This window comes from Vanessa cardui, chromosome 7 (assembly GCF_905220365.1).
Source record: "Vanessa cardui chromosome 7, ilVanCard2.1, whole genome shotgun sequence".
Classification (NCBI taxonomy): Eukaryota; Metazoa; Arthropoda; class Insecta; order Lepidoptera; family Nymphalidae; genus Vanessa; species Vanessa cardui.
Window position 1 is genome coordinate 1463485 of NC_061129.1, and position 24294 is coordinate 1487778.

At 35.0% G+C, this 24294-nt stretch overlaps 3 protein-coding genes across 5 annotated transcripts in view; 2 read left to right on the forward strand and 1 right to left on the reverse strand.

Annotated features, from left to right (window-relative positions):
* Positions 1 to 48: 48 nt before the first annotated feature.
* Positions 49 to 7123, forward strand: LOC124531166. Its single transcript, XM_047105641.1, has 10 exons — positions 49 to 469; positions 563 to 767; positions 988 to 1124; positions 1678 to 1792; positions 2297 to 2414; positions 3234 to 3466; positions 4049 to 4166; positions 4283 to 4476; positions 5527 to 5727; positions 6658 to 7123. The coding sequence occupies exons 1-10, from the start codon at positions 207 to 209 to the stop codon at positions 6817 to 6819; spliced, it is 1746 nt and encodes a 581-aa protein (XP_046961597.1). The 5' UTR covers positions 49 to 206; the 3' UTR covers positions 6820 to 7123.
* A 1385-nt stretch (positions 7124 to 8508) lies between these two features.
* On the forward strand, positions 8509 to 13669 carry LOC124531233 (prolactin regulatory element-binding protein). Its single transcript, XM_047105731.1, has 7 exons — positions 8509 to 8835; positions 8989 to 9338; positions 10443 to 10581; positions 10868 to 11025; positions 11496 to 11739; positions 12616 to 12763; positions 13426 to 13669. The coding sequence occupies exons 1-7, from the start codon at positions 8701 to 8703 to the stop codon at positions 13509 to 13511; spliced, it is 1260 nt and encodes a 419-aa protein (XP_046961687.1). The 5' UTR covers positions 8509 to 8700; the 3' UTR covers positions 13512 to 13669.
* A 2807-nt stretch (positions 13670 to 16476) lies between these two features.
* Positions 16477 to 24294, reverse strand: part of LOC124530991 — an 86085-nt gene continuing 78267 nt past the window's right edge. For all 3 annotated transcript variants that reach the window (XM_047105373.1, XM_047105371.1, XM_047105372.1), the window contains 6 exons: positions 23973 to 24157; positions 23281 to 23497; positions 20317 to 20453; positions 19992 to 20132; positions 18704 to 19904; positions 16477 to 18108 (listed from right to left, as the gene is read on the reverse strand). In XM_047105373.1, the coding sequence (XP_046961329.1) occupies positions 18104 to 18108; positions 18704 to 19904; positions 19992 to 20132; positions 20317 to 20453; positions 23281 to 23497; positions 23973 to 24157 (1886 nt within the window). In that variant the 3' untranslated portion in view covers positions 16477 to 18103. The remainder of the gene's footprint in view (positions 18109 to 18703; positions 19905 to 19991; positions 20133 to 20316; positions 20454 to 23280; positions 23498 to 23972; positions 24158 to 24294) is intronic.

Genomic DNA, 24294 nt, shown 5'->3' on the forward strand with positions numbered 1-24294 from the left:
TCTGTTTCTCGGTGTTTGTACGAAACTGTTTTGACAATTAACGGTTACATAAAATTATTTCGAAGGCCGCATCTGTCATTGCCAAAAGAGTACAGTTGCAGTAAATAAATATTTCATTCAGTAGGGAAATTAATTTCTTTGAATTTAGTCTTTGAGACTACTTATTATTTATTTTAGTATCGCAAAAAGCTTAGTTATAAGTTACAATGGGAGCTGCACCAACGGATTGGCAGCTGGAATGTACGGAGCTAAAACAGAGAGGTGCTTATCTACTCCAGTCAGGGCAATGGTCTGATTGCACTTTCTTAGTAGGCACGGAGCCTAACCAGGTAGTCCTTGCTGGTCACAAATTGATACTCGCTATGGCATCGCCAGTTTTTGAAGCTATGTTCTATGGCGGTATGGCTGAACGAAATGAGAGTATACCTATTGTTGATGTCCAAATAGATGCATTTAAAGCTTTATTAGAGTAAGTATGAAAAACTTTTGTGTGTTTATTGCATTAGTTTAAGTATATATTTTAGAATATCTAAATTTTGTTATAATCAAAATGACATTTTAGGTACATATACACAGGTAATATAAACATCAGTTCATTTGACAAGGCTTGTGAATTGTGTTATGGAGCCAAGAAATATATGCTACCTCATTTGGTTAAAGAGTGCACAAGGTACCTTTGGTCTGATCTGTATCCAAGAAATGCATGTAGAGCCTATGAATTTGCTCGACTGTTTGAAGAAAATGTTTTAATGGAAAAATGTATTCAGGTAACATATCCTACATATTATTGTTGTAAAGTTTCTTAAAAAACTTTTTTTTTGAAAAGGTCATTATCATGTAACTATTTAAAATTCCAATTAGAAAGTAAAAAAATAGTTATTAATTAATTTTAAAGAGTTATTTTTTATTGACCATTTTGAATATAAATTCAAGAATGAAAGAAAGAAGTGAATAGAGAACATCACAGTAGTTTTTTATTTTTTTTAGATTATCAGCACAAATACTAAGGAGGTATTAAATGACAGCAGTTTTGAAGAGGTTGAATTAAATACAGTAATCACGGTCTTCTCCTTGGATCATCTTAATGTTGACAGTGAGCTGGATCTGTTTGAAGCAGCTGTTAGGTAAGTTGAAATTAATCAAAGTTGTTATTTCGGGGTTAAAAATAGTCTATAATATATTGTTTATGACCATATCCTTCTGGTGAATTAGTCAATAATTATGCAGGACATGTTATATTACTCTCAGTGTATCAATAATGTAGTTTTTACTTGGTGGTAGGGCTTTTTGTAAGCCTGTTGGGTAGGTACCACCCACACATCAGTTATTCTACCGCCAAACAACAGTACTCAGTGTTGTTGTGTTCCAGTTTGAAGGGTGAGTACACCAGTGTAACTACAAGCACTAGGGAAATAATATCTTAGTTCCCAAGGTTGGTGGCGCATTGACGATTTAAGGAATACTTAGTATATCTTACAGCATCATTGTCTATGGGTGATGGTAACCAGTTGAAAAAAAAAACAAAGTACTATCTGTTGCTGCATCTCCTGTATAAGTTAATAGTTTCTATAGCTTATTTACTATTACTTATTCTTCTACATAGAGATTAACAATATCAATTAAGTGTGAGTAACAAAATAATATTATATTATTTAATAATGTGTTGTATGCTTTTAGGTATGCAAAAGCCCTAGAAAAGAGGACCGAGAGAAGTGTTAGTCCACCTAGAGAGTGTGCATCTGAGAACAGGCAAAAGAGCCCAGTTCCATCTACTTCTCAGGAAAAGGAACAGGTATTTTGATAAATGAAATGCGAAACTGTAAACAAAAACAAATCTAATAGTCTTTTTTTGGATAGGACTATTAATTAATGTTTTTTTAATGTATTGGATGAATAAAATAAAATTGTGTTCTTTGTTTGTAAATAAAACTGTCTCCAGTATATTTATTGTATTTGTAGTATGTACAGCTGAAGAGTATGTTTGTTTTAATGACTATCATATGTCTGGTGTTTTAAGCTAATGTATTAATGTTGCTTTTAACATGATCTTATGAAAGTTGATGTTGACCCATGTTGTTTATACTCTTAAAAATATATGTACTAATACAATTCTATTTGAATTGGTATTCCCCAATGTGATTTTTCACAAAGTATTTTAGTGTTAGATTGTTTAGCCCATTTCTTCATAAAGCTTAACAAGAAAAGTATATTATTGTTCATCTTGTGTAACACTTTAACCCAAGCTTGTGTAAACTGGTTCTACAACCTGAAGTTGCTGATAAGGATATGTTTTCAGGTGGTTAATGTTGATAGTAGTGCCGAGAGCAGTCCTGAGACAGTAATGGATACATGTCGGGCCAGTGATTCGGATACCACAGCACCTCCAATTGAACACAACAAGAAACCTAAGACAGGTAAATAATTTTAATAAAAAATGAAAATAAAAATGAAATAAATTTAGATCCTGGGAAAGGTGGTGTGGGATTGAATCAGTAATAAGTGTTAAACCACATGGAGCAGCCAATTTTAATTTAACATTTTATTATTTTACATGTTATAATCTTTCAGTGTTAATTGGAAAACAAAAATTTGTTCAAAGACTCTGGATTAATTATACAAACTTGCAATATATATAAATAAATTACTATTTACCAAAATACTATTAACAAACAAACACAATTATATTTAATAAAAATAACAAAAACAAAAAACAATACTTTAAATATGCAACTGAAATCAATCTTTTTATCATCTGTCTCAAATAATATGGCCGTAACGCTTCGTCGTCTGTCCGGTGACGTCACTTCATTTTCGTTCAACAATATTTAATAACTTTATTATTACACTTCATATTATTACACTTCAAGCTGAGATGGCCCCGTGGTTAGAACGCGTGCATCTTAACCGATGATTGCGGGTTCAAACCCAGGCAAGCACCACTATATATATGTGCTTAATTGTGTTTATAATTCATCTCATGCTCGGCGGTGAAGGAAAACATCGTGAGGAAACCTGCATGTGTCTAATTTCATCGAAATTCTGCCACATGTGCATTCCACCAACCCGCATTGGAACAGCGTGGTGGAATACGTTCGAAACCCTCTCCTTAATGGAAGAGGAGGCCTTATCTCAGCAGTGGGAAATTTACAGGCTGTTACTTTACTTTACTTTACTACACTTCATAATTTTCTTTGAAGATACTTTCTTAATGAATTTTATGTCTTATTTTGCAGAGCATAAAGAAAAAGTGTCGATTCGGAGCGCAGTGGAGAAGATCCGCTTCCTGACGCTGTCGCCGCAGCAGTTCGCGGCCGGCCCGGCGCGCTCGGCGCTGCTCAGCGAGTCGGAGGCCTTCGCCGTGCTCATGAACATTCTGTCTACCAGCACCGACGTGCCGCTGCCCGCCGGCTTCTCAACCTCGCGCGTGCCTCGCAAACAACTCATTGGGGGAGGACCCCCCTGTAATGTGAGGGCAGACTTATATAATCTCGTTATTAATAACGTATAGTACGACACAAATTAGATGTAGCATCGGAAAATGCAATGGAATGAAAATAAAACCGATTACTGCCGATTTACACAACCAATAGAAATAGCTCCCTATCGCGCCATTCGACGCTATTCGTCGCTATAGATTCACGCGTCAGAGAAAGTAAGTGCACGTAAATCGACGGATATATTAGTTCATATGATATTACAAGTTATTACGTTTGTGCAAAGATCATATTCGCGTGAGAAATAAATATTGATAATTTGGGATAGCGTACTTAATTCGGATGTAATCGATTTTACGAATTTTGCCGATGGACATCTAAGTTGTGTCGTACTATATATATAGTTTTAAAACTTTAAGGGATTGATGCAGCATTTTTAACGCTGTTACTCCTATCCTCATATGTCATATACTCGGGACTAGTTTGCTGCCTGGTTTGAATATCTGCCAGCATATAAGACGTCAACGCCCCGAATTGGTATTCATAAATAAAAATTACTACAATACATATGTTCCGTAATACTTATTTATTGACAAAGTCCAATTGTAATGCAGATGCCTACATTCACGGTGGACACGCCCAGTCCAGTGGCAGTGGAGCAGGTGTGGTGCGCCCCAGAGTTGTCCCGCCCGCAGCCCTGCGTCACCTACCCGCGCCCCTCCCGACAGGATGGTCAGTTCCAAGAAGTTTCTAAAACACCATTTTTTATATAAACAAATTGTATTTTACAATAATGCTGGTTTATGCTTTGGAATTTTAAATAAAAATTGTAATTTTTATTGTAACAGGTGTACGAGCACCCTATTCAATCCCCAACCCAATGTCAGGCTTGGTGGTGATGGATGAGATGCACAGCAACAACATGCACAAGATTTACTGCCAGCGAGCCATAGTGCAGCACACAGACTGCCTCAATACAAGCGCCCTGGACTGCTCCGTTACATTCATGGTCGATAAAAACATCTATGTGCTTGGTGTTCAGGTAACAATCTTTTTTAATACATACATACATATATATTATATATATATTTTCTTAAATTTGCAAACCATTTTTTTTGGCTGCGGTAGGGGTACGAGCATATGGGTCTCCTGATGGTAAGTGGTCACCATCACCCATAGACAATGACGCTGTAAGAAATATTAACTATTCCTTACATCGTCAATGTGCCACCAACCTTGGGAACTAAGATGTTATGTCCCTTGTGCCTGTAGTTACACTGGCTCAATTACCCTTCAGACCGGAACACAACAATACTGAGTACTGTTATTTGGCGGTAGAATAACTGATGAGTGGGTGGTACCTACCCAGACGAGCTTGCACAAAGCCCTACTACCAAGTAAAAACTTTTTTAGATCTATATTGACAATCAGATATATTTATTTTCGTTCTAAGTAAATGAGTACACAAAATGAAAAAAAGGCTACGAGTATGATGACAAATTATTAATAATATATTTATATATTTAACGGCACATTGCCGTTATCATTATTTTTGGTTCCCATATGTGGCCGCCGAGCGATCGTGGGTTGTCGGGCGAAGAGAATTAAAATAACGTGTATGAGGTTGTTTTACAATATCCAATAATTATTAAAACGAAATATTATCAGTAATACAATCAACTCAGGTAAAGACGCTCCACCAGGCACGTTTTGTTTCTGTGATATGCAAAAGGATTGTTTACCGTTTTGACTTCGCTTACAAAAGAGACTGAAGTCGCGTCAGAGCGAAGAGACGTCGAAACCACCATAATTTAAAAAAAAAAGGTTGCTATCTGATATCATAACCGCATTTGACGTTTCTTGATGCTCTCAAAATACAGTGGCGCCGTGATATTTATTTATTTATTTATTTATTTACAACAAGCACACTTACAACATACATATTGAAAATTTACAGTTAAAGTGACTATATTAAAACATCAGATATGTACGTCAATGACAAGTGTACATAACATTTACTTATAAATATTTATAAATAATTAGTATTATTTATAAATAAAAAAGATATTTATAAATGAATGGTGTCGTGCAGGTGCCGACGCAGGCGCCGAGCGAGGAGAGCGGCGGCGCGGGGGGCGCGGGCGGCGCGGGCGGCTACTCGGAGCTGCTGTACGCGCACCTGCTGGACGCGGACGGCGCGCGCCTGTCCTACACGCACTACACCAACCGCGTGCCCTACCGACACCTGCTAGACATCATGTTCAACCGCCGCGTCTACATACAGCGCAACAAGGTGACAACACACAACAACACACTGACATTATTTATTCGTATCAAGATTGCTAAATTAATTAAATAATTAAGGTGTAACATATAACAACAACACACACATTATTTATTCGTATCAAGATTGCTAAATTAATTAAATAATTAATTAAATATGAGACAACATCACATACATTACTCTGATCCCAATGTAAGTAGCTGAAGCACTTGTGTTATGGAAATCAGAAGTAACGACGGTACCACAGACACCCAGACTCAAGACAACATAGAAAACTAATGATAATCTACATCGACTCGGCCGGGAATCGAACCCGGGACCTCAGAGTGGCGTACCCATGAAAACCGGTGTACACACCACACGACCATTTAGGTCGTCAAAAAATTGCTAAGAATAAGGCTATTTGACAGTGCGAAAAATAAATTGTGAATTATTGTAATCAGTGTATATTATGAGTTTAAATATGGTTATTTAGTAACAAAACTTAAAAATAATACGTAATTTATTCAAAAATCAATAAATAAAAATGCAAATTTTAAAACGTTTGTCACGTGACACAAAACGCTCCTGATTGGCCGTGCTTATGATGAAGTCACTTTCTTGTAAACCTTGCTTTTCTACTATATGTACCACAGATTAAAATACAGCAAAGTGACTTTACCGACCCCATTGCAGCGCCATATTGTCCAAGTAGCGTTTTCGCGCGTTTTTTCCCTTTTAAGTATGGAATTTTTAATATGATATTTTTCGGCAAATATTTACTAGAAATAAAAAAATCAAATTGAACTGGGTTCCTTAACATCTACTAAATAATATAAAATGGATTTTAAAAACCAGTCAAATAGCCTATTATACAAAAGAATTATTGAGTAAAAACAATATAAATTTTGATAAATAAAAATGAAATTCTAAAACAGCACTTTTGTGGTTTGTCTACAGGTATATAAAGTGGGTATAGTGTTCAATAAGGTGGGATGGTATCCCATGGGCACGTGCGCGCAGCAAGTCGCCGCGGAATCCGTTTTCTTCAACTTCGGCATTGGACACAGCAGCGACTCCGTCCGTGATGGGCTCATACGATCTATCATATTTACATACTAGACTGGAGACAGGACCGGCCCTTGTCCTTTGATAAAGTATAGAGCAAATACTTTCTTTTGGTGCCTCTTGGTTTCCATTAATATTGTAAACAATCTGTAAACTGTGCTATAAAACTACATGACTTATCTATCGCGCTCTCTTTCTCTTGAATCGCGTTTAAAAGGATAGCGAAATTGTAGTCAGTAATCACATAAGCAAATAATCAACAGAATCGGCACGAAAGTTATTTTTTGAATGATCTCGTTACATTGAACAAGTTGTGATTAAGAGTTATTAAAAATTTTCAATATTTAACTATAAGAATTAACACTATCATTTATTCCAATGGTAGGAACAGTTAACATGAATAAATCTAGTATTTATATGTGATGTCATTAGCCATAGTATATATTGTAACCATGTACTTTTCCAATTTAATTTTACTTCCAAAGTTCATATAACATACTGTTCTTGCCGTTGTAATAAAATAATGTATTTTCTGGAATTTATGATATAAGTTTTATTTATTATTGTGTTTAATTTGATGTTTTCTATGTTCATCTGAGTGAGTTTGTCTTCTGAATTGATTTAAATGTGCTACATTTCTATATATAGTCTATTTTAAGAGGAGTAATGCAAAATTAACAACTTGTCAATGAATTGACGCCGTATTATTAGTTTAAAGAAAGACTGAGGTTTACTAACTAAACATTAAAACTCATTATCAATGAGCACTTTTTTGTCGGCGTGTATCGTTTGTTGAGATTTTGAATAAAATCTATGTTATTCATTAAGAACATTCGCAAAAAGTCGCGTTTCGAATGTCAGCGAATTTTTTATTAAGGTATATATATACTTATATTGTGTAGTATTATATCTTATATATTAATGAAGAACTGTTTGTAATGAATAATATAGCAAATCGCATTGTATATGTAAACTATGGTTTAATTATATTTGCTCCTTTAATTTGAATAGGCTATGTTATAGATTATTGATTGTGCTTTAATATTTTCACATTTTCTTAACTACTTTAAGGAATAGATTTTTTATTTAAAATTATAATTCACTATTTCTTCTTCATTTATTGAAATAAGGTAAAAAACATCCTTTGTACATATAAACGAATATAGTAGATTTCATAATATATAACTAAATCAAATACAGATTTCATGTCATATGTACTCTTTTTTTTTATATTTACATTATTTTAATCATGTGTCAAAATAAAATTGTAATAAATTATATCGTGAACAATTTTTATTAAATATTTACTCATTCTTTGTGGTGAAACTGAAAACTGTATCCAAAACAATAAAAATATTTGATATATTACAAACTTTTATTAAGAAAGCGCTTTTGTTAATAAAATAACTTTGATATAGTAAGAATTTACTAAACATGAAATTAAATGAATAATTTTATGAAGACTATGCTATTTTAATATTGGATATCAGAAGTCATTGCATTTCATAAAGCGCGCCACAGTTGACATTTATCACGAGGGTTACCAATTAACTATATAAATAATTATATGTATATATTTAAGTATATTATTAAAAGTATAGACCTGATTTAATATTTACTACCTAAGTATTAAAAACAACTTCGTGAAGATTTTTGAGGCATTTTACAACATGCATATGATCAGGGTAGTCATCGCATCATATTTAAAGCAACCTTCATACACTGAAAGCTGTCACTTTGACTTTTGTCATGTTGGAAGTAGTGAAATTCCAATTGCCAGTCAGTTGTTTAGTTCCTTGATTTAAAACATATTATTTTAATTATTTGTTGCTTTGATCAAATAAAAAGACTGATGTGGTTATATTTAGAACTAAGGTAGTAGTAATTAGTCGGCGGCACCATTTAATATAAGTTAAATAGATGTTATAAGTGAAGATGTCTCGCAATAGATGCGATGGTTTACTTGCGAAGGTCGATTTTCCTCTTTACACGCTTCAGACTCTGACGAATCGTCACGTTCTTGTAGCGGGAGGCGGTGGTGCATCGAACACGGGTGTCGCAAATGGATTCGTAAGTGTTGACATACTCGCTACTAAAAAAACACGAAAAACTTCTACATATACTTCGATACGCGTCAGCAATTTTATTATCGCTTCCAATTCTTGTTTACTTACATCATTCTAGTTTCCGTCTAGTGATAAGTCGAATTTCTTTGACTTACAGGAAATATTTGAACTATCACACAATGGAACGCGATTCGTCGCTGAAGAGGTGATGAGGTATGAGACGGGACCAAATGTGGTAATGACATGTTCTGTGCAGAATGTGCAGAACAGGATATACCTGGCCGCAGGTCAGGAGAGTCACTGCCAGCTGTACAAAGTTAATGTTAAAATGGTGGATGCAGCGGAGATGCGTCTCGGGAGCTTTCGCGCCGAAAACGGCCTCGTACGCCGTCGCCGTACTATATCCGAGAACGATAATATATCGAAAATGGAGAGCCATAATCACACGACAGACAAAAGGATGTCTTTTGAAATTAGGCCTTGTGACAGTGTGCAAACAGATTTTGGGTTGGTACTGCTTTGACAAACAAAATTATATTGTATGCTAGTATGAATATTCTTGAACAATGATGCATAAAAGGTTTTGTATTTTATGTAATGCAAAATGTTATTAATTTTTGAATGATGAATAATAACAACCAACAAAAATTCCATATAATTATCAAACAATAAACACTTTTTGAAAGTTTATTGAGTGATTTTAAAGATTTAATTTAAAGATGAATGATTTTTATATTGTACATAGGTACTGCTTCCTTATACATAAATACTAGTTGACACTTGCTCCATTCTTATGGAGTAATAGGTATTAGGCACTACAAGTATGTTCTATCTCATTAGTTGCAGTTTAAGCTTACTTCACATCATATTTCAAATTTGGTTCAGTGGTTTGACTATCGTAAGAAGAAAAGACTATCTGACAGATTTTAGTATTAATAATATTATTGTTTTATGTTGTATTTATTTCATTTGAACATTATCAGTCATTGTATAATTTTATCTTCATTCTAAAAATATGGATTAAAGATTTATATGATACAAAATTACCAAAGGTTTCTTGATAATTTTGAATGTGAATTTTGCTGCAATTTGAGAACATTTTTACAATATGACATTGAAAATGGGTGTTACATGAAGACAAATTGTCAATAAAATTAATATTTACTTTAATTATGATTCAAAGAACTACTACACATTAAATAAACTATGTACAAGCATTTAAATGGACAAACTTCGATTAGGTCTATTAAGAGACCTCAGTGTGCATGACAAAAATAATTGGATTATATTTATTAACTTTATTATATTCATTTGACATGGATGAGGTTCTTCTTGAGTGAGAAATAGGCTATATTCAAGTTTAGTTAGTTAGATATACAATATATTTATACAAAAATATATTTATTTCAATTGCTTATCATATTAATACATACATATATTAATTTTTTCATGCTCTAACATTATAGATACTACAAAATTCCATATCAGTATTTGAGCCATGTGGTTAGGACATATATGTATTTAAATATTAAATTGCAAGCAAATATGATGCTTTTCTTGTAGTCCATTTTGAAATATGACAGGAAATAATTAGTGAATAATATTCCACAGAAATGATCCTCTGCAACGAGTTGTGACCATCAGTCATGATGGTAAACTGATGGCAACGGGTGGAGTTGATGGAAAAGTGAGAGTCTGGTCATTTCCTAAAATGCAACTGTTATTTGAACTGCAGGGACACACCAAAGAGGTAAATTGTATTCACTCATGCATTGTATAGACATTTTTCTTATTATAGTTACAATTAACAGTAAAAATTATATTATTATAGAATTAAGAATTTGGACCACAAATTCTCTTATAACTTTTAAAATGGTTTATTGAATTCCAGTATGTCAGCTTTATTACATGTTAAAATAAAAAGAATATAAAAGTACTTTCCAGTCTATCTTATTAGTTGATAATATAGAATATTCGAAGTATATAATTTTATGTTGTAGTATTATGTATTGAAACATAAAATTTAAATTTTCCAGCTTGATGACCTCGACTTCAGTCCATGCGATAGTCGGTTAGTGAGTATAGCCAAAGATGGACAGGCACTGGTTTGGGACACGAAAGCAAAAGCGGCACCACTCTTAAGTCTAACATGTCAACCTCCAAACGGCACTAAGTACCTATTTAGAAGATGCAAGTAAGTTTGTTTTCGTAAGGAATTAAACTATCATTTATTGTAACACAATTTGTTGAAATAAAAGCAAAACTTTTGAAACTAAGTTAGTTTTCAGTATTATTTTATTTGTTGTTTTTTATTTATGTATATTATTGATACTTATATTAATGTACTGGACTAGCATATTCAATGTGATTCTTAAAAGGTTGTTGAGGTCAGGCACTTTATATTATGTGTGTCACAGACAATTAATGCATAACTAGTTCTGCTTTGTATTGAACTATGTTTACCTTTTTGTACAGTCATAGACAAAAATGGAGTGATTATATTATTCAAATAAAGAAGTATGCTTGAATGTGGAACGACATATAAAAATACCAAAATCCTTTAATGTTTTTTATATTTGTATTTGTGAAGAAATATAAAAATTTACTATTTTTTTTTATTAGACATGCTATGAGAAATAACAATCAAATGTTATGATATTATAGATTTGGTGACGTAGAAGATAGAAAAGGTGAATACCGAATGTTCACGATCGCGAATCCGCTGGCTCGTTCGGGCAAGCAGAAGGGTCTGGTACAGCTGTGGGAGCCCCTGAGCGGTCAGCTGCGGAAAACGGTGGTGGTGGCGGAGTCGCTGTCCGCGCTCGCTGTGCGCGACGACGGCAGATTCGTCGGCGTCGGTACCATGTTCAGTGGATCAGTCGACATATACATAGCTTTTAGTTTACAGGTGAGATTACGTTGATGAATTATATTAGTACTAAGACAAATATATCTGTGATTGTACGGTTTTGTGTGTGAGTGAGCTAGTGTAATATCAGGCACAAGGAAAATAAATATGAGACAACATCGCTTACATTACTCTGATCCCAATATAAGTAGCTAAAGCACTTGTGTTATGGAAAATCAGAAGTAACGACGGTACCACAAACACCTAGACACAAGGCAACATGAACTAATGACAATCTACATCGAGTCAGTCGGGCATCGAACCCAGGACCTCGAAGTCGCGTACACATGAAAACCGGTGTACACACCACTCGACCACAGAGGTCGTGAAAATAAGATTCTAGTTCATAAGGGTGGGGTGGAATTTGTGTTCTAAGAAAAGTTTAGTATTTCTTACGACTCTTATCAACAAATAGTTCATCTGCTCGTCTGTCTATATAATTTATAAAAAAGGAAATTGTATAAAACATTTTGCTTTATTTAAAAATACTAAATACAATTCTGCCAAAACTGCGTAAGCTAACAAAAGGAAATACACTGTAACAAAACCTGTACATTACTTCTATTCTCATGACTGAAAGAAAAGGGCTATTGATATTGGCTCATCTACCACCAGGCCACAGATATATAAAAATAGAGAATACTCTTGTGTTCAATAAATTATTACTAATTAATTGAATGTTATATATAATGTTCATAGTTGGTATTATTTACTTATAAAAAAAATTATAGTACATTCTTGGTAAAGATCCAGTTAGACATATGTATTTTGAACATAATAAAAATTCTGTATATTCTAGACTATATATTTTTTTGTAACGCACATCTAGTTGCCTTGTAAGTGAAATAATTCGATAATGAACCCGAGCGTGTGTAGCGCGTGCTGCACGTGAGCGGCGCGCACGGCATGTTCGTGACGGGGCTGCAGTGGGTCGGCGCGGCGGCGCTCACGGCGCGCAGCGAGGCCGCGCTGCTCTCCATCTCCGTCGACAACCGCCTCGTCGTGCACACGCTGCCCTACCCCGGTGAGCACGCACACACGCTGCGCCAGCCCTATGAGCACGCACGCACGCTGTGCCAGCCCTATGAGCACGCACACACGCTGCGCCAGCCCTGTGAGCACGCACATACGCTGCGCCAGCCCTATGAGCACGCACGCACGCTGTGCCAGCCCTATGAGCACGCACACACGCTGCGCCAGCATTGAGGAGCAGGGGCCGGGCCACAATTTTTTCAAAATTATAAAATTAAGTTCGATTCAATTTCTTTTTTTGTCATGAACTATTGTGTAGGTATTATGTTATCATAAAATAACAAACTCGAAATTTATAAATAACTACTTTTGATTCACTATCGTTTTTGTCTTTGCTAATGGTGACTTAAAATTGGCCATAGAGCCAAAACTATAAAAGAGCTAAGTGTATCTAAAGAATATTTTTACATTATATACTATTTCGAAGCAGGTTTATGTATCAGCGCACATATCCGTGCTAATATTGTCAATTTGGCACAAATTGGTAGCTTGGCAATATGTAGCTGATGAACCGCGCTTTCTAGAATTCAATTAATAAATATATAAAAGTGGTTCACAGTCAGGCTTATATCTCCAATTTGCTTGTTTATTTATAACTTTATATAACACGAAACTACATCGAACATTTTGTGATAAAAATTAATTTAATTCCAGGTACTGTTCCTGTCTGGGTTGCCATCCTACTCATTATATTCGTACTATTCTGTACCTTCTGTTTATGTTCATATTTAGGTATATAACGAAAACATATTTATCATAATTTAATTTGTCAATATAAATACTTAATTTTAAGAATGTTGGGAATGATATAAGTTTAATTTAATAGGATAATGGCGAACATCAAGATATTGTTATTATGTATGTTTGTATAAATAGAATCAATTAAATGAAGTGCGGACTCGAGTTATTTTCTTTAAACCTATAACTATTTCAATATATAAATATATATCGAAAAAGAAAGCAATTAAAACAAAGTAATAAAATAGTATGAGCAGAGTGGTTATGGGCCCAGTGGTTAGCACGCGTGCATCATAATCGATGATTTCGTATTCGAACACCAACCCGTACTGGAACAGCGTGGTGGAATATGTTCCAAACCCTTTCCCTAATGGAAGAGGGGCTTTAGCCCAGCAGTGGGTAGTTTACAGGCTGTTACTTTACTTTCACTAAAATAGTGCAGTATTTGATTTGTGAGATCATGAAATAAACAAAGTACTTGGGTAGTAATTGTATTCATAACAATTTTAGCAATCTAAGAAAATCTGAGAATCATAAATCACGTGAGTTAATTAACACAGAGTGCGTTTGATAGACACATAAGCTATTTTAATAACTTTTGCTATGGCATATAATTATGGCAACAACGTTTAAAGTCTTCAAACTGCATAGGAGAAAGCATTTTTTTTTTATTTCATATAAGTAGGCCGACATACCTGATGGATACTTCGAGGGTAAAACCGACAAGACCATATCAAGTCAGCTTTAATAGTCTTGCAATCAAGAGGCGTGATATTATATAAATATTTATATTCTTTTTTTATTTCCATATTCCATGAACAGAAGATGAAGTGGCCTATTTAAAGTGAAGTAAGATAAACAAACCTTTTTATGTCATGCGATTTGATTATAACTCAGCTATATTGTCCACTACTAAGACTGTGGTTAATATAACGTTATTTATAATACAAAACTATTACACTTTACTTATTTCCAGTGGTAATTTTACTTCCATCATTCCGATATCAGTTTCGTAGACGTTCAAAACGACCAATCGTGACAGTTTTCTGACAAGGTTGTTTGTTTATTTGGCTTTTTTCCTGTTATGGTTGGAATTTAGTATCATTCAGGCCGCTGGTTAATCAGCGCCGTTTACTTAAGTGGCTAGGCGTGTAGTTGGTTGGCTAATTAAGGAAGTTGCATACGACAAATTTATTTTATTAAATTCCAGTTTTCTATGCAAACAATAAAGTTAGAGAGAGTGTAGGCGCAGGTACAATAGGCTGGATCTGCTTACAATTTTCAGGCTATACTGAGTAAATTTCAGCGGGAAAACATATATTTGAGTGGCCGACCCGGGAGTTTGAACCCAGGAAGTTTCAGCGTTCTTTCAAGCTAAACCAATGAAAAAGTGATCTCATTCATATTACTGAAACATTTAATATTTTTCAGCTTCATAAGTTAATGATTCGTAACACAATGTTAAATAATTTATGTAGGTCGATTATATTTTATTTAAATTAAAGATCAAACTTGAATAAATCATCATGTTTACATTCACAATTTCCTTCAAATACATATTTGGGATATGAATAATGGGATTTATGTAAGGTACAAATGAAAATCCGTAATTTTTGTATAACATTTAATCAATTACATCAAAACAAATAACATATAGATGATCATCGTAAACCTCGGCAAGTTGCATTGAATTAGACCGACTAGAGATCTATGCTACGCAGCACACTGAACAAATCTTTACATTGTCCATATAATTAAAAGCTTCAACTTTCTATTAATTCAATACAAAATTGCATGCACTATCACAAATATCACTCATGCACTGCGCATTTAGTCCAAGAAGGAATTATTTTGTAAGAATCTAGAAAAAATGACTACGCACGACGAATGTTTACATGAATAGATAAGTCGTAAGTTCCACAATAAATAATTAACAATTATTATCTTCTTTTCTTCGTTGTCAAGTGTATTTGACTTTTTCCGCGTTTCAAAAATAAACATGGAAGACAGATAATAACTACAAAAATGTGATGTGTTCATTAATAAGTAAATTAAAACTTTTATACATTATGAATACATACTTGCTATTTATAAAATTTTAGTAACAATTCATATTTTTATATATAGCACATTTTAATGAAAGAAAAAAATTAACATTCGATAATAATCGTCGTCAAAAATACAGTTTTAAAACTTTTTTAAGGTATCTAAATTTTAATATACAATATTTATCAATAAAAGGTAAACAATACATTTAATTATAAAATAATTCATCATAATAGTTTAGGTTTTTAAATAGTTTTTCTGTTTACTTACAAATAGAGAAATATTTTTTTAGTTTTTATTTTATAACACTTGTAGACCTGCTAGTAGAGATTCAGTTACCAATTTTTCTCTTGTACAAAATATTATAGTATTTTACAAAATATTATATTATTTAAAACTGTAAAATTTATATTTGTGAAAATACATGTTACACATTTAACCTGGTAAAGACTATTAAAATAATTGTATATTTCATATAAAAACTGTTATAATTTGTAAATTGTATAATATGGAATATTGTTCGACATGGTCCCTATATATGTAATGAATTGATCTGCTCGCTTTTGGCTAAATGTATCAAAATCATTCAATAACGATGTATCAAAAAGATTTTCGTAACATCGACCTATGTAATACATATAAATCTAGCCAGATCCATCATTGCCGAAAAATCTCCAGAATAATTCATGCTGTTATTAAATAATGTATTTGAAAAAAGATCATTTATTTTTCATTTTTTTTAATTTACATAAAATAGTGTGTTGAATAAGTACTTTTAAATTAATTTAAAGAATATATATTGAAAAATAGGGAGTATTTTTTTGTTAAATCCGTTCACCAAATATAAAAATATAAATAAAGATATAAATAGTGAAACGTGTAATGTCAAGTTGACAGATATCTATGGCATTTTTAGGTATAAAATGTTAACAAATAGCGTGCAAACTGCAAAGCTTTGCACTAAACAGTTAAGTTATGATGAATCTGCTTTCTATTGTAGCAGTTTTTGTCGGCCAAAAACAATCATCCGATGACATCGAAGTATTCGCGATACGCCTACACTATCTATAATAAGGTTACATATAGTAAATGGCACATTTAATATGTAGCATTCGACTTTACCTACAAATATGAACTGTATGTATACATAATATACTACGTTTATATAATCTTTGCTCTATCACATCAGTACTGTTGTCCTTTAGGCTACATGACATTGCGATTTGATTAAAGTTATAATTAATTTTGACGACGTGAATATCTAGTAGTTACGTTTTTTGTTTGTTTTATATGCCAATTTATTTCTATGTATTCAACCAAAAGTACCTAAATATGTAAAAATATATACGTAAGTAATAACATAAATATATATTAGAATAATTTCTACTCAAATCGCCATGTAAAGTCGCCTTAATCTTACGAATAAACTAATGCTAATGTTAAATCACTTAAGTCCACTGTACATCAACGAGTACTCAGAGATGCACCACACAATAAATGGCATACGAAATACACTCACTATACGCAAGGAAACGCAAGTTTCTATTTACGTTGCAGTCGCAGTGTAGTTTACGTCAGTGAACAGTAGGTCTAACGTTCATACTTTTACCCACTGCCTACATTGCCTTTCTGTTTTTTTTTTTAAATAATTTAAAATTTTGTGCTTTTATTGTAAGTAACAGAAACATAGTATTCATAATATTGAGTCGCAGCATTTAATAAAGGCAATTGTACACAATGGAGTTTTAATACAAGCGGTTTTGACGGCTACCTTAAAATCGTTTTTATATTTCTAAAAGAATAACAAAAAATCTTTCTAGGTTAAAAATTGTCATTTTATGTTACATTTCATAGGAATCAATGTAAAACTATTTTCGTTATTGTAAAATTATTTTATTTATGTATCTAATATAATAAATTCTCTTTTATTGATAAGATGGCCGCCACCGCACTTCAAAAATACGTCATAAATACAAATCTATCAACTATTTACATAATAAAATTCGAAATCATAAAACTTGATACAATCATTCATATATCAACATTTATAAAATTTAAACATTCATAAAATACATACAATTAACCTTTTAGGACATCCCTTTATTAACAGAACACCAAAGAATTTTCTAGAAAACAAAAAACTCACATCATAACATATGTTAACGAATTAATTTGATTACGATTAAAAGAAAGATGTTCAAGCAAATTTCAGCAGTCTTTATTGAAAACAATAATTTTGAAAACAATTTCATGACTGTAATTTGTAATAGTTTGAATTTGAAATGTTCTATATTTTGACAGTTGATTCAATCTATGGTTTTCCACTAAGCAACGCATGTACCTTTATTTATTAGCCCTGTAATACTGACTCACATGTATTAATTGACCCAAACGTTCTATTGACAATATAACACGAAAACCAGTCATATATATACCACACATAGAGATTATAATGCCTTAATTTAAACTATCTAGTTACACTTATTAATAATTCACATATAAACTGCTTTGAGCCCGTACTCGCTACGAAATGCATTAGTGCGGCACCTCACACTGCAAAAGACGCAAATTTGTTAGTATGTATTTTTTCTTTACCCATAAATATAAGTATTATAACATGTATATATAAAACCAACCAACCAAAACATTTCAGTTACATTGTATAAAATTGACATAAAATTAAATAATACGTTAATGTATAATAACTATGATGTGTACTTTAAGTGCACCATCAGTCAATGGGTATATTTGTATCACTAGCAAAATAAATTTAAACGTTTAACGCAAAATACTCCTTTAAAAAATAATTTTATACGACTATAATATCCTCGTGACAATTATAGCGAAATGGCAGTTATTATAAGAATTAATTAATAAACGAAACTACCTAAAGCTTCCTTAGATAATTCAATCTTAATCTTATCAAATGAAATCAGTCCCGTACAAACTATGACTTAGTAAAAGGTTTATATGTTATCTGAGGTTAAATTGGAACTACAAAGTAATCATAATATGCTAATTATTGTCGTTCGGTGCTTACTAAAATAGAAGGAATTATTTAACTATTCGTAAAAGTAACTGTTTCTATAACCCGTTCACTGCTCACAACATGTACGATCGGAGAAGAAGCAAATGTCCATGTACTCACCTTGGTCGAAGGTGCTGGGGTTGATGTAGGAGAGCAGGTCCTGGTCGCTCATGTCGGTGAGGCCCTGCACGGGCGCCGTCATCTCCTGCGACACGGCCTGCGACACGGCCTGCGAGACGGCCTGCGAGACGGCCTGCGTCACGGCCTGCGACACGGCCTGCGACATGGCGGCCAGCGGAGCCTCCCCCGCGGGCTCGGCCGGCGGCTGCGCGTCCGCCGCCTGCATGCCGCCGCCGCCGCTCTCCGTGGACAGGATGTTGGCCGTGTTGATGGCCGACGTGACCAGCGCGTTCATCGTCGTGTCCGAGGTCAGGATCTCGGCCGCCGCGTTCAGGATCATCGACTTGACGGCGGCGGGCGGCGTCTTCACCGACGTGGGTATGTCCGGCATCATCATGAGGTCGTCCTGCGACGGGCCGTTTGGGAGCACGATGCGTTGATTGTTGTCGCAGAGCATGCTCGGCGACACTTGTGGGTTTAGGATCACGTCCGGGGGAATGGCCGACGTCGACATCGGGGGAAGGAGTTCGGTGGCGGAGTTTCGAGAGACAACTGCCGCGTTTGGACTGAGTATGACGTCAGATGCGTGCGAAGCCGTAGAAGGGGAGGTTGCGGAGCCGGACAGGTGGTCGTCTACCCTAGAGTTGACCAGCTCGTCGAGCTTGGCCGCGTCCGCTGGGAGCATGGCCGCCGTTGCCTTCATGGCATCCTCGACCAGCGCTTCCATGTGAGCGGTCTGCTGAGCTAATCTTTGTTTGATCTGCGTGGCTTCCATTTTCGTAATAGCACCGAATGGGTTGAAACTTTCGTCTCTTTCTTGCTGCACCTGGTTGTACACCATGAGCCTCTGCTCGTTCGTTGACTGCAACACTGTTGATTGCATTCTCGAATCCGTCATCATTAGTTCAGAGTTGAGTACTTTCATGTCCGATTCCAGGGGGTCCATGGCCGTTTTCGCTGAAATGAGTTGTTGCATCGTATCCATCGTGTTCATCGGTAGTATGGGCTGGTCATATATTTGACCACCGTTGTCAGAGTTGAAAATGGCGGCCGTGACTGACTCAACCATTTTATCAGTCTGGACCTGGTTCTGAATGGCTTGTAGCTGCTGCGTAAAGGAGACCATGAGCGAAGGAGACTCGGCCTGAGAGGGAGTGGTCGGAGATAACTTGATAGAGTCGTAACCGCTGCCGTAGCTAACCTGTTTGATGGAAAAAAAACATTAATAATCGCGATAGTAATTGACGCAGAAATATAAATTTAGTTATATCATATGATGGGTTCTGACCTGCGACTGCCCGTCCCGGGCGATGGTCTCTGACTTAAGACGCAAGTCCATAACGTTGAGGTCGTCGGGAAGCGGCTTTTCGCCCTCCGAGCAGCTTTCTGAGCCATCGATTAGCGAGTGCTGACTGGAGTCGTCCGTTACCTGGTGGCCGACAAATATTAAGTCTATTGATCGTGATACAAAATATAAAATATTATAAGAAAATTTCATGAGATATGTATATTATTTAATTGAAGTAAAATAAATAAATTAAGAAACCAAATATGTGTTCTTTCTATTTATTTCTACAACAATTAACAAAGAATAAGATGAGCAAATTGTTTACCTCACTCTTGAGTCCCAGAGGCGAATGAGGGTCAGGTACGATGAGTGAGGGTCGTCTGGCGGGTGCCTGCGGTGGCGGCATTAGAGTGCCTCCCGCGCCACCAGAACCCCAGCAGACCACGGGTCGCGCCTCCTCACCTGTTCACAAAGTTCGTTACACTTGGCCAAGTACGGCGGGCTACCTAGCTGCGTGCCCGACTACCAAATCCATTTCAGTTCCGTCAATTAAGACAAGTTGCCCTAATATTGCGACCGAAAGTGCTCAGAGATTTTTATAACCAAAACAAAAGGACTTTAAAACTAAGGTTTTCGGTAAAACTTAGTAAAAAAATCCTAACGGATTATATAATTATTTACAAAAATAAACTATGGTGCGAATAAATTCATAGACAACGTGAATATTACAAAAATACAATTAATAATATAATTTCAGCTTTTCAACGTCCGTATGTCTCACAGTTTGACTGAAATGGAGTTGGGAGTAGTATTAGAAATATGAAGACAAATAATTACATTTTGGCACGAAAGGCAACTAGCTACGTGTGGAGAGAGTGATTTGGACAGAGGTCGTGTGTATCGTATGCATTGTGTTCCGTTACTTATGTCATCCGAAAAGTATGATTAATTTTGTATGTTTGATGTCGACAAAAAAAAAATGAACATATGAAGTACCTATATTAAAAACCCAATTATTTGATTTTCGTAATTGTTCGTTTTTGTGTAAATTGTGATTGTACTTGTAATGACTAAGTAAATAAATAGTTTTATCCACTGGCAATGTTTCGTAAACTTCATAATAAAAAAAAACTTTTTGATTTGTGACTATTTAAAACATACTTTTTATGATTTGTTAAATTTAGAAAATAACGAGAATTACTTATATTTTTTGTGATGTGTAAAATTTGTTTTATTCTTTCGAAATATTTCAGAATTTATTATGTGTGTCCATATTTAAAAGTATTACATTTTATTGAATATGCTAATAATATTAATTAACGTTTCAAATAATTTTATAATTCATTTCACTTTTATATGCACATTTAAAACAGTGCAGATAGCAGAAATTAATTATAACCTAAAATAAAGCAACTAAAATTAATTTAATTAAAACATAAATCTAATTATTTCTTCTGATCTCTTCTAATGATCTTGGAATGTCCTCCTTTTCTATGATAAAGTACAAAATAAACCTATAAAACGAAAACCTTCCATCACTGAAAATAATAAAATCAACTATGCCATTTGTACGTATTTTGTTATGTAAGTTATCCGTCTACCAGATACAGCAGTGTTTTAAGGTATATATAGATAATATAATTTCGTATCTTTAAATTTCAATATTTATTTATGTACTGGTTGCAAATTTTATACTAAAAAAATGATTAAAAAATGTATTAATAATCTGTATCCGTGTATGTTCGTGTCGATTGCGTTACGATGTTTTGACTCACCATGTAACTTTTCAATAAATTTGCACCTATTGTTTGTATGAATTAACGGTATGGTCTCATTGTACACGTGTGTTAAAGGTACGTTAGTGTTTACGTGTATCGTATATGTGGTCGAGTATTGTATCTTGCATCGATTCTCAACCTTTTTGAGGCCGTGACTCTTTAAGCGAAAAATGTTTGAGTATGAGAGGGTCATAATTTTTTTTGAGGTTATAAAATCAACGATGATTTAAAATAACTTTAGCTTTGAGTTCGTTTCGTTCGGTTGTACTGAATAATGGGTGGTCGTTGAGAAGCGATGGTCTCTGTGTAGTGTGTGTGTGTGCGTGCGAGTGCGTGGCAGTACCATAGACGCCGGCGGTGCGGCGGCGGGCGGCGGCCGAGCTCGCTACCTAGACAGACCTAGCTTGAACAGACGGGAGAGAAATAGTACGCATATACGCATCAGTCATTTCTTCCAAACTTCACTATAATTATACATTAAACAATATAACAACATATATGGCGACATGGACACCGCCGCATGCGCGGAAACAAGCAAATGTTAACGCGTTAGTACAAGCCTTCGAGTATTAGATGGGTTAGTGCCTTGAATGCACAGAGCGACATCTACAAACATATTTATACCAGCCGTTGAATAATTTGCTACCGACATGTCTCTTCTATGCGAACAAAATAAAATAAAATGATAAAATATTCACGTTTGTTAATTGGAGGTGCGCTTTGTGTATCCAATTGTCATACAACCTCTCACGCTAAACCATTACTCAATATCAAAACTGCGTGGCCGTGGTTTTATTTAATCAAGTGTATTATTTCTGTTTAATCTGTATTATTCTTTTACTTTTTCAATTTTAAATTTCGAACATTATTAATATTGAAGGTTAAGTTCGTTTTCTTTAAAATATCTTTAAATGTTTGAGTCTTATTCAACGGTTTTGTGATTTAATGTGAGAGATTAAAGCAAATATATTATATTGCGCTCCAGCGACTTGACATAATGCAGACGTTGAAATCGGTTCAGCAATTAAGATACATACTTAAATCAAATATGCTCATAGTCTGAGGCGATAACGACTTCATAATGTTAGAGCGACATTCGGCTACGGAGCACGCATTGTTTATTATCTTCGTTTATTTTCGTTACATAAGCAGAGACTTACAGTCAGCAATTCGTATAAATATTATTTTACTTAAGCAATGTATCATATCCGCTAAGTTAGTCATGCAACATTCTATAACATTTACCTAATGGTCAATCTATATATCGCACACAATGTTAGCGCGTGTGCATCATTTATATTCTATAAAATATTATATATTACACATATACTTTAAATCAAAAGACATTTTGATTTATTTACACTACAATCAACATATCATTTTATAAATTACTTATAAATAAATTAACAAAAAAACATTTCTTATAACTATCTTAAACTTTAAACGGAATAGAATTCAAATGATACACACACATATCGTGACGCAGCGTAGCGTAAAAAGTATAAAATTACCTTGCGACATGTGCGCGTGGTGCGCTTGGTGCGCTTGGTGCGCGTGGTGCGCATGCGAGGGGTGCGTGGTGCAGTGCAGCGGGTGCCTCGTGACCGGCGTGTAGTAGAAGGCGTGCGGCTCCGACGCCTTGCCGGCCGAGCGCACGAACAGCTGCACGCACACCGCCTCCGTGATGTCCGAGCGCTGGTAGGGCGGCACGCAGCACACCAGGTGCGTCTGCAACCCGAACAGACGTGGGCTTAGTGCGTTGCCGTTACTTATGCATGATAGAGCGTTGGGCGAACTTTAATATAACTACAATTCGGCACAGATTACGAATAGTACTTAAGAGTAGTTTTATCTCAAAGTATCAGCCTGTACATTTCCCACTGCTGGGCTAAAGGCCTCCTCTCCCTTTGAGGAGAAGGTTTTGGAACATATTCCACAACGCTGTTCCAATGCGGGTTGGTGGAATACACATGTGGCAGAATTTCTATGAAATTTGTCACATGCAGGTTTCCTCACGATGTTTTCCTTCACCGCTGAGCACGAGATGAATTATAAAGACAAATTAAGCACATGAATCAGCGGTGCTTGCCTGGGTTTGAACCCGCAATCATCGGTTAAGAATGCACGCGTTCTAACCACTGGGCCATCTCGACTCTGGTTTTATCTCATGTTGGCAATATCTATACAAGATGGCAAAACTTACTTGTTGCAGGAATTCTTTGTCAGGCGCCACTTCTTCCTCCCAGGTGCCGCCATCTTGCAGCAATCGAAACACGACCCGGGTCTCTTTGAGGAAGTTCTTCCCTAATAGGTATAACTCCAAGCCCCCCGTAGCTGGACACGACACGAGGGACTTTCTGCACACTTCTGGTACGCCTGGAGGTTGAGCTAGAATAATTCAAAATAAGATTAGTAAGTACTAGTTGGAGCATCTGCATGGTTGTAATGAATCGATAGATCTAAATGATTAAAGTTCTTCCAGCTTTTTTCAGTAGGACATTGACAAAACGCACAAAAACAATCTA

What these genes read in the sequence shown, in the direction of transcription:
- LOC124531233 (XM_047105731.1), top strand. Translation starts at nt 8,701, where the DNA reads ATGTCTCGCAATAGATGCGATGGTTTACTTGCGAAGGTCGATTTTCCT. An exon ending in TACCTATTTAGAAGATGCAA is followed by an intron (nt 11,026 to 11,495) that starts GTAAGTTTGTTT and finishes ATGATATTATAG; the next exon opens with ATTTGGTGACGTAGAAGATA. An exon ending in GCACACGCTGCCCTACCCCG is followed by an intron (nt 12,764 to 13,425) that starts GTGAGCACGCAC and finishes ATTTAATTCCAG; the next exon opens with GTACTGTTCCTGTCTGGGTT.
- LOC124531166 (XM_047105641.1), top strand. Translation starts at nt 207, where the DNA reads ATGGGAGCTGCACCAACGGATTGGCAGCTGGAATGTACGGAGCTAAAA. An exon ending in TCTATGTGCTTGGTGTTCAG is followed by an intron (nt 4,477 to 5,526) that starts GTAACAATCTTT and finishes GGTGTCGTGCAG; the next exon opens with GTGCCGACGCAGGCGCCGAG. An exon ending in TCTACATACAGCGCAACAAG is followed by an intron (nt 5,728 to 6,657) that starts GTGACAACACAC and finishes GTTTGTCTACAG; the next exon opens with GTATATAAAGTGGGTATAGT.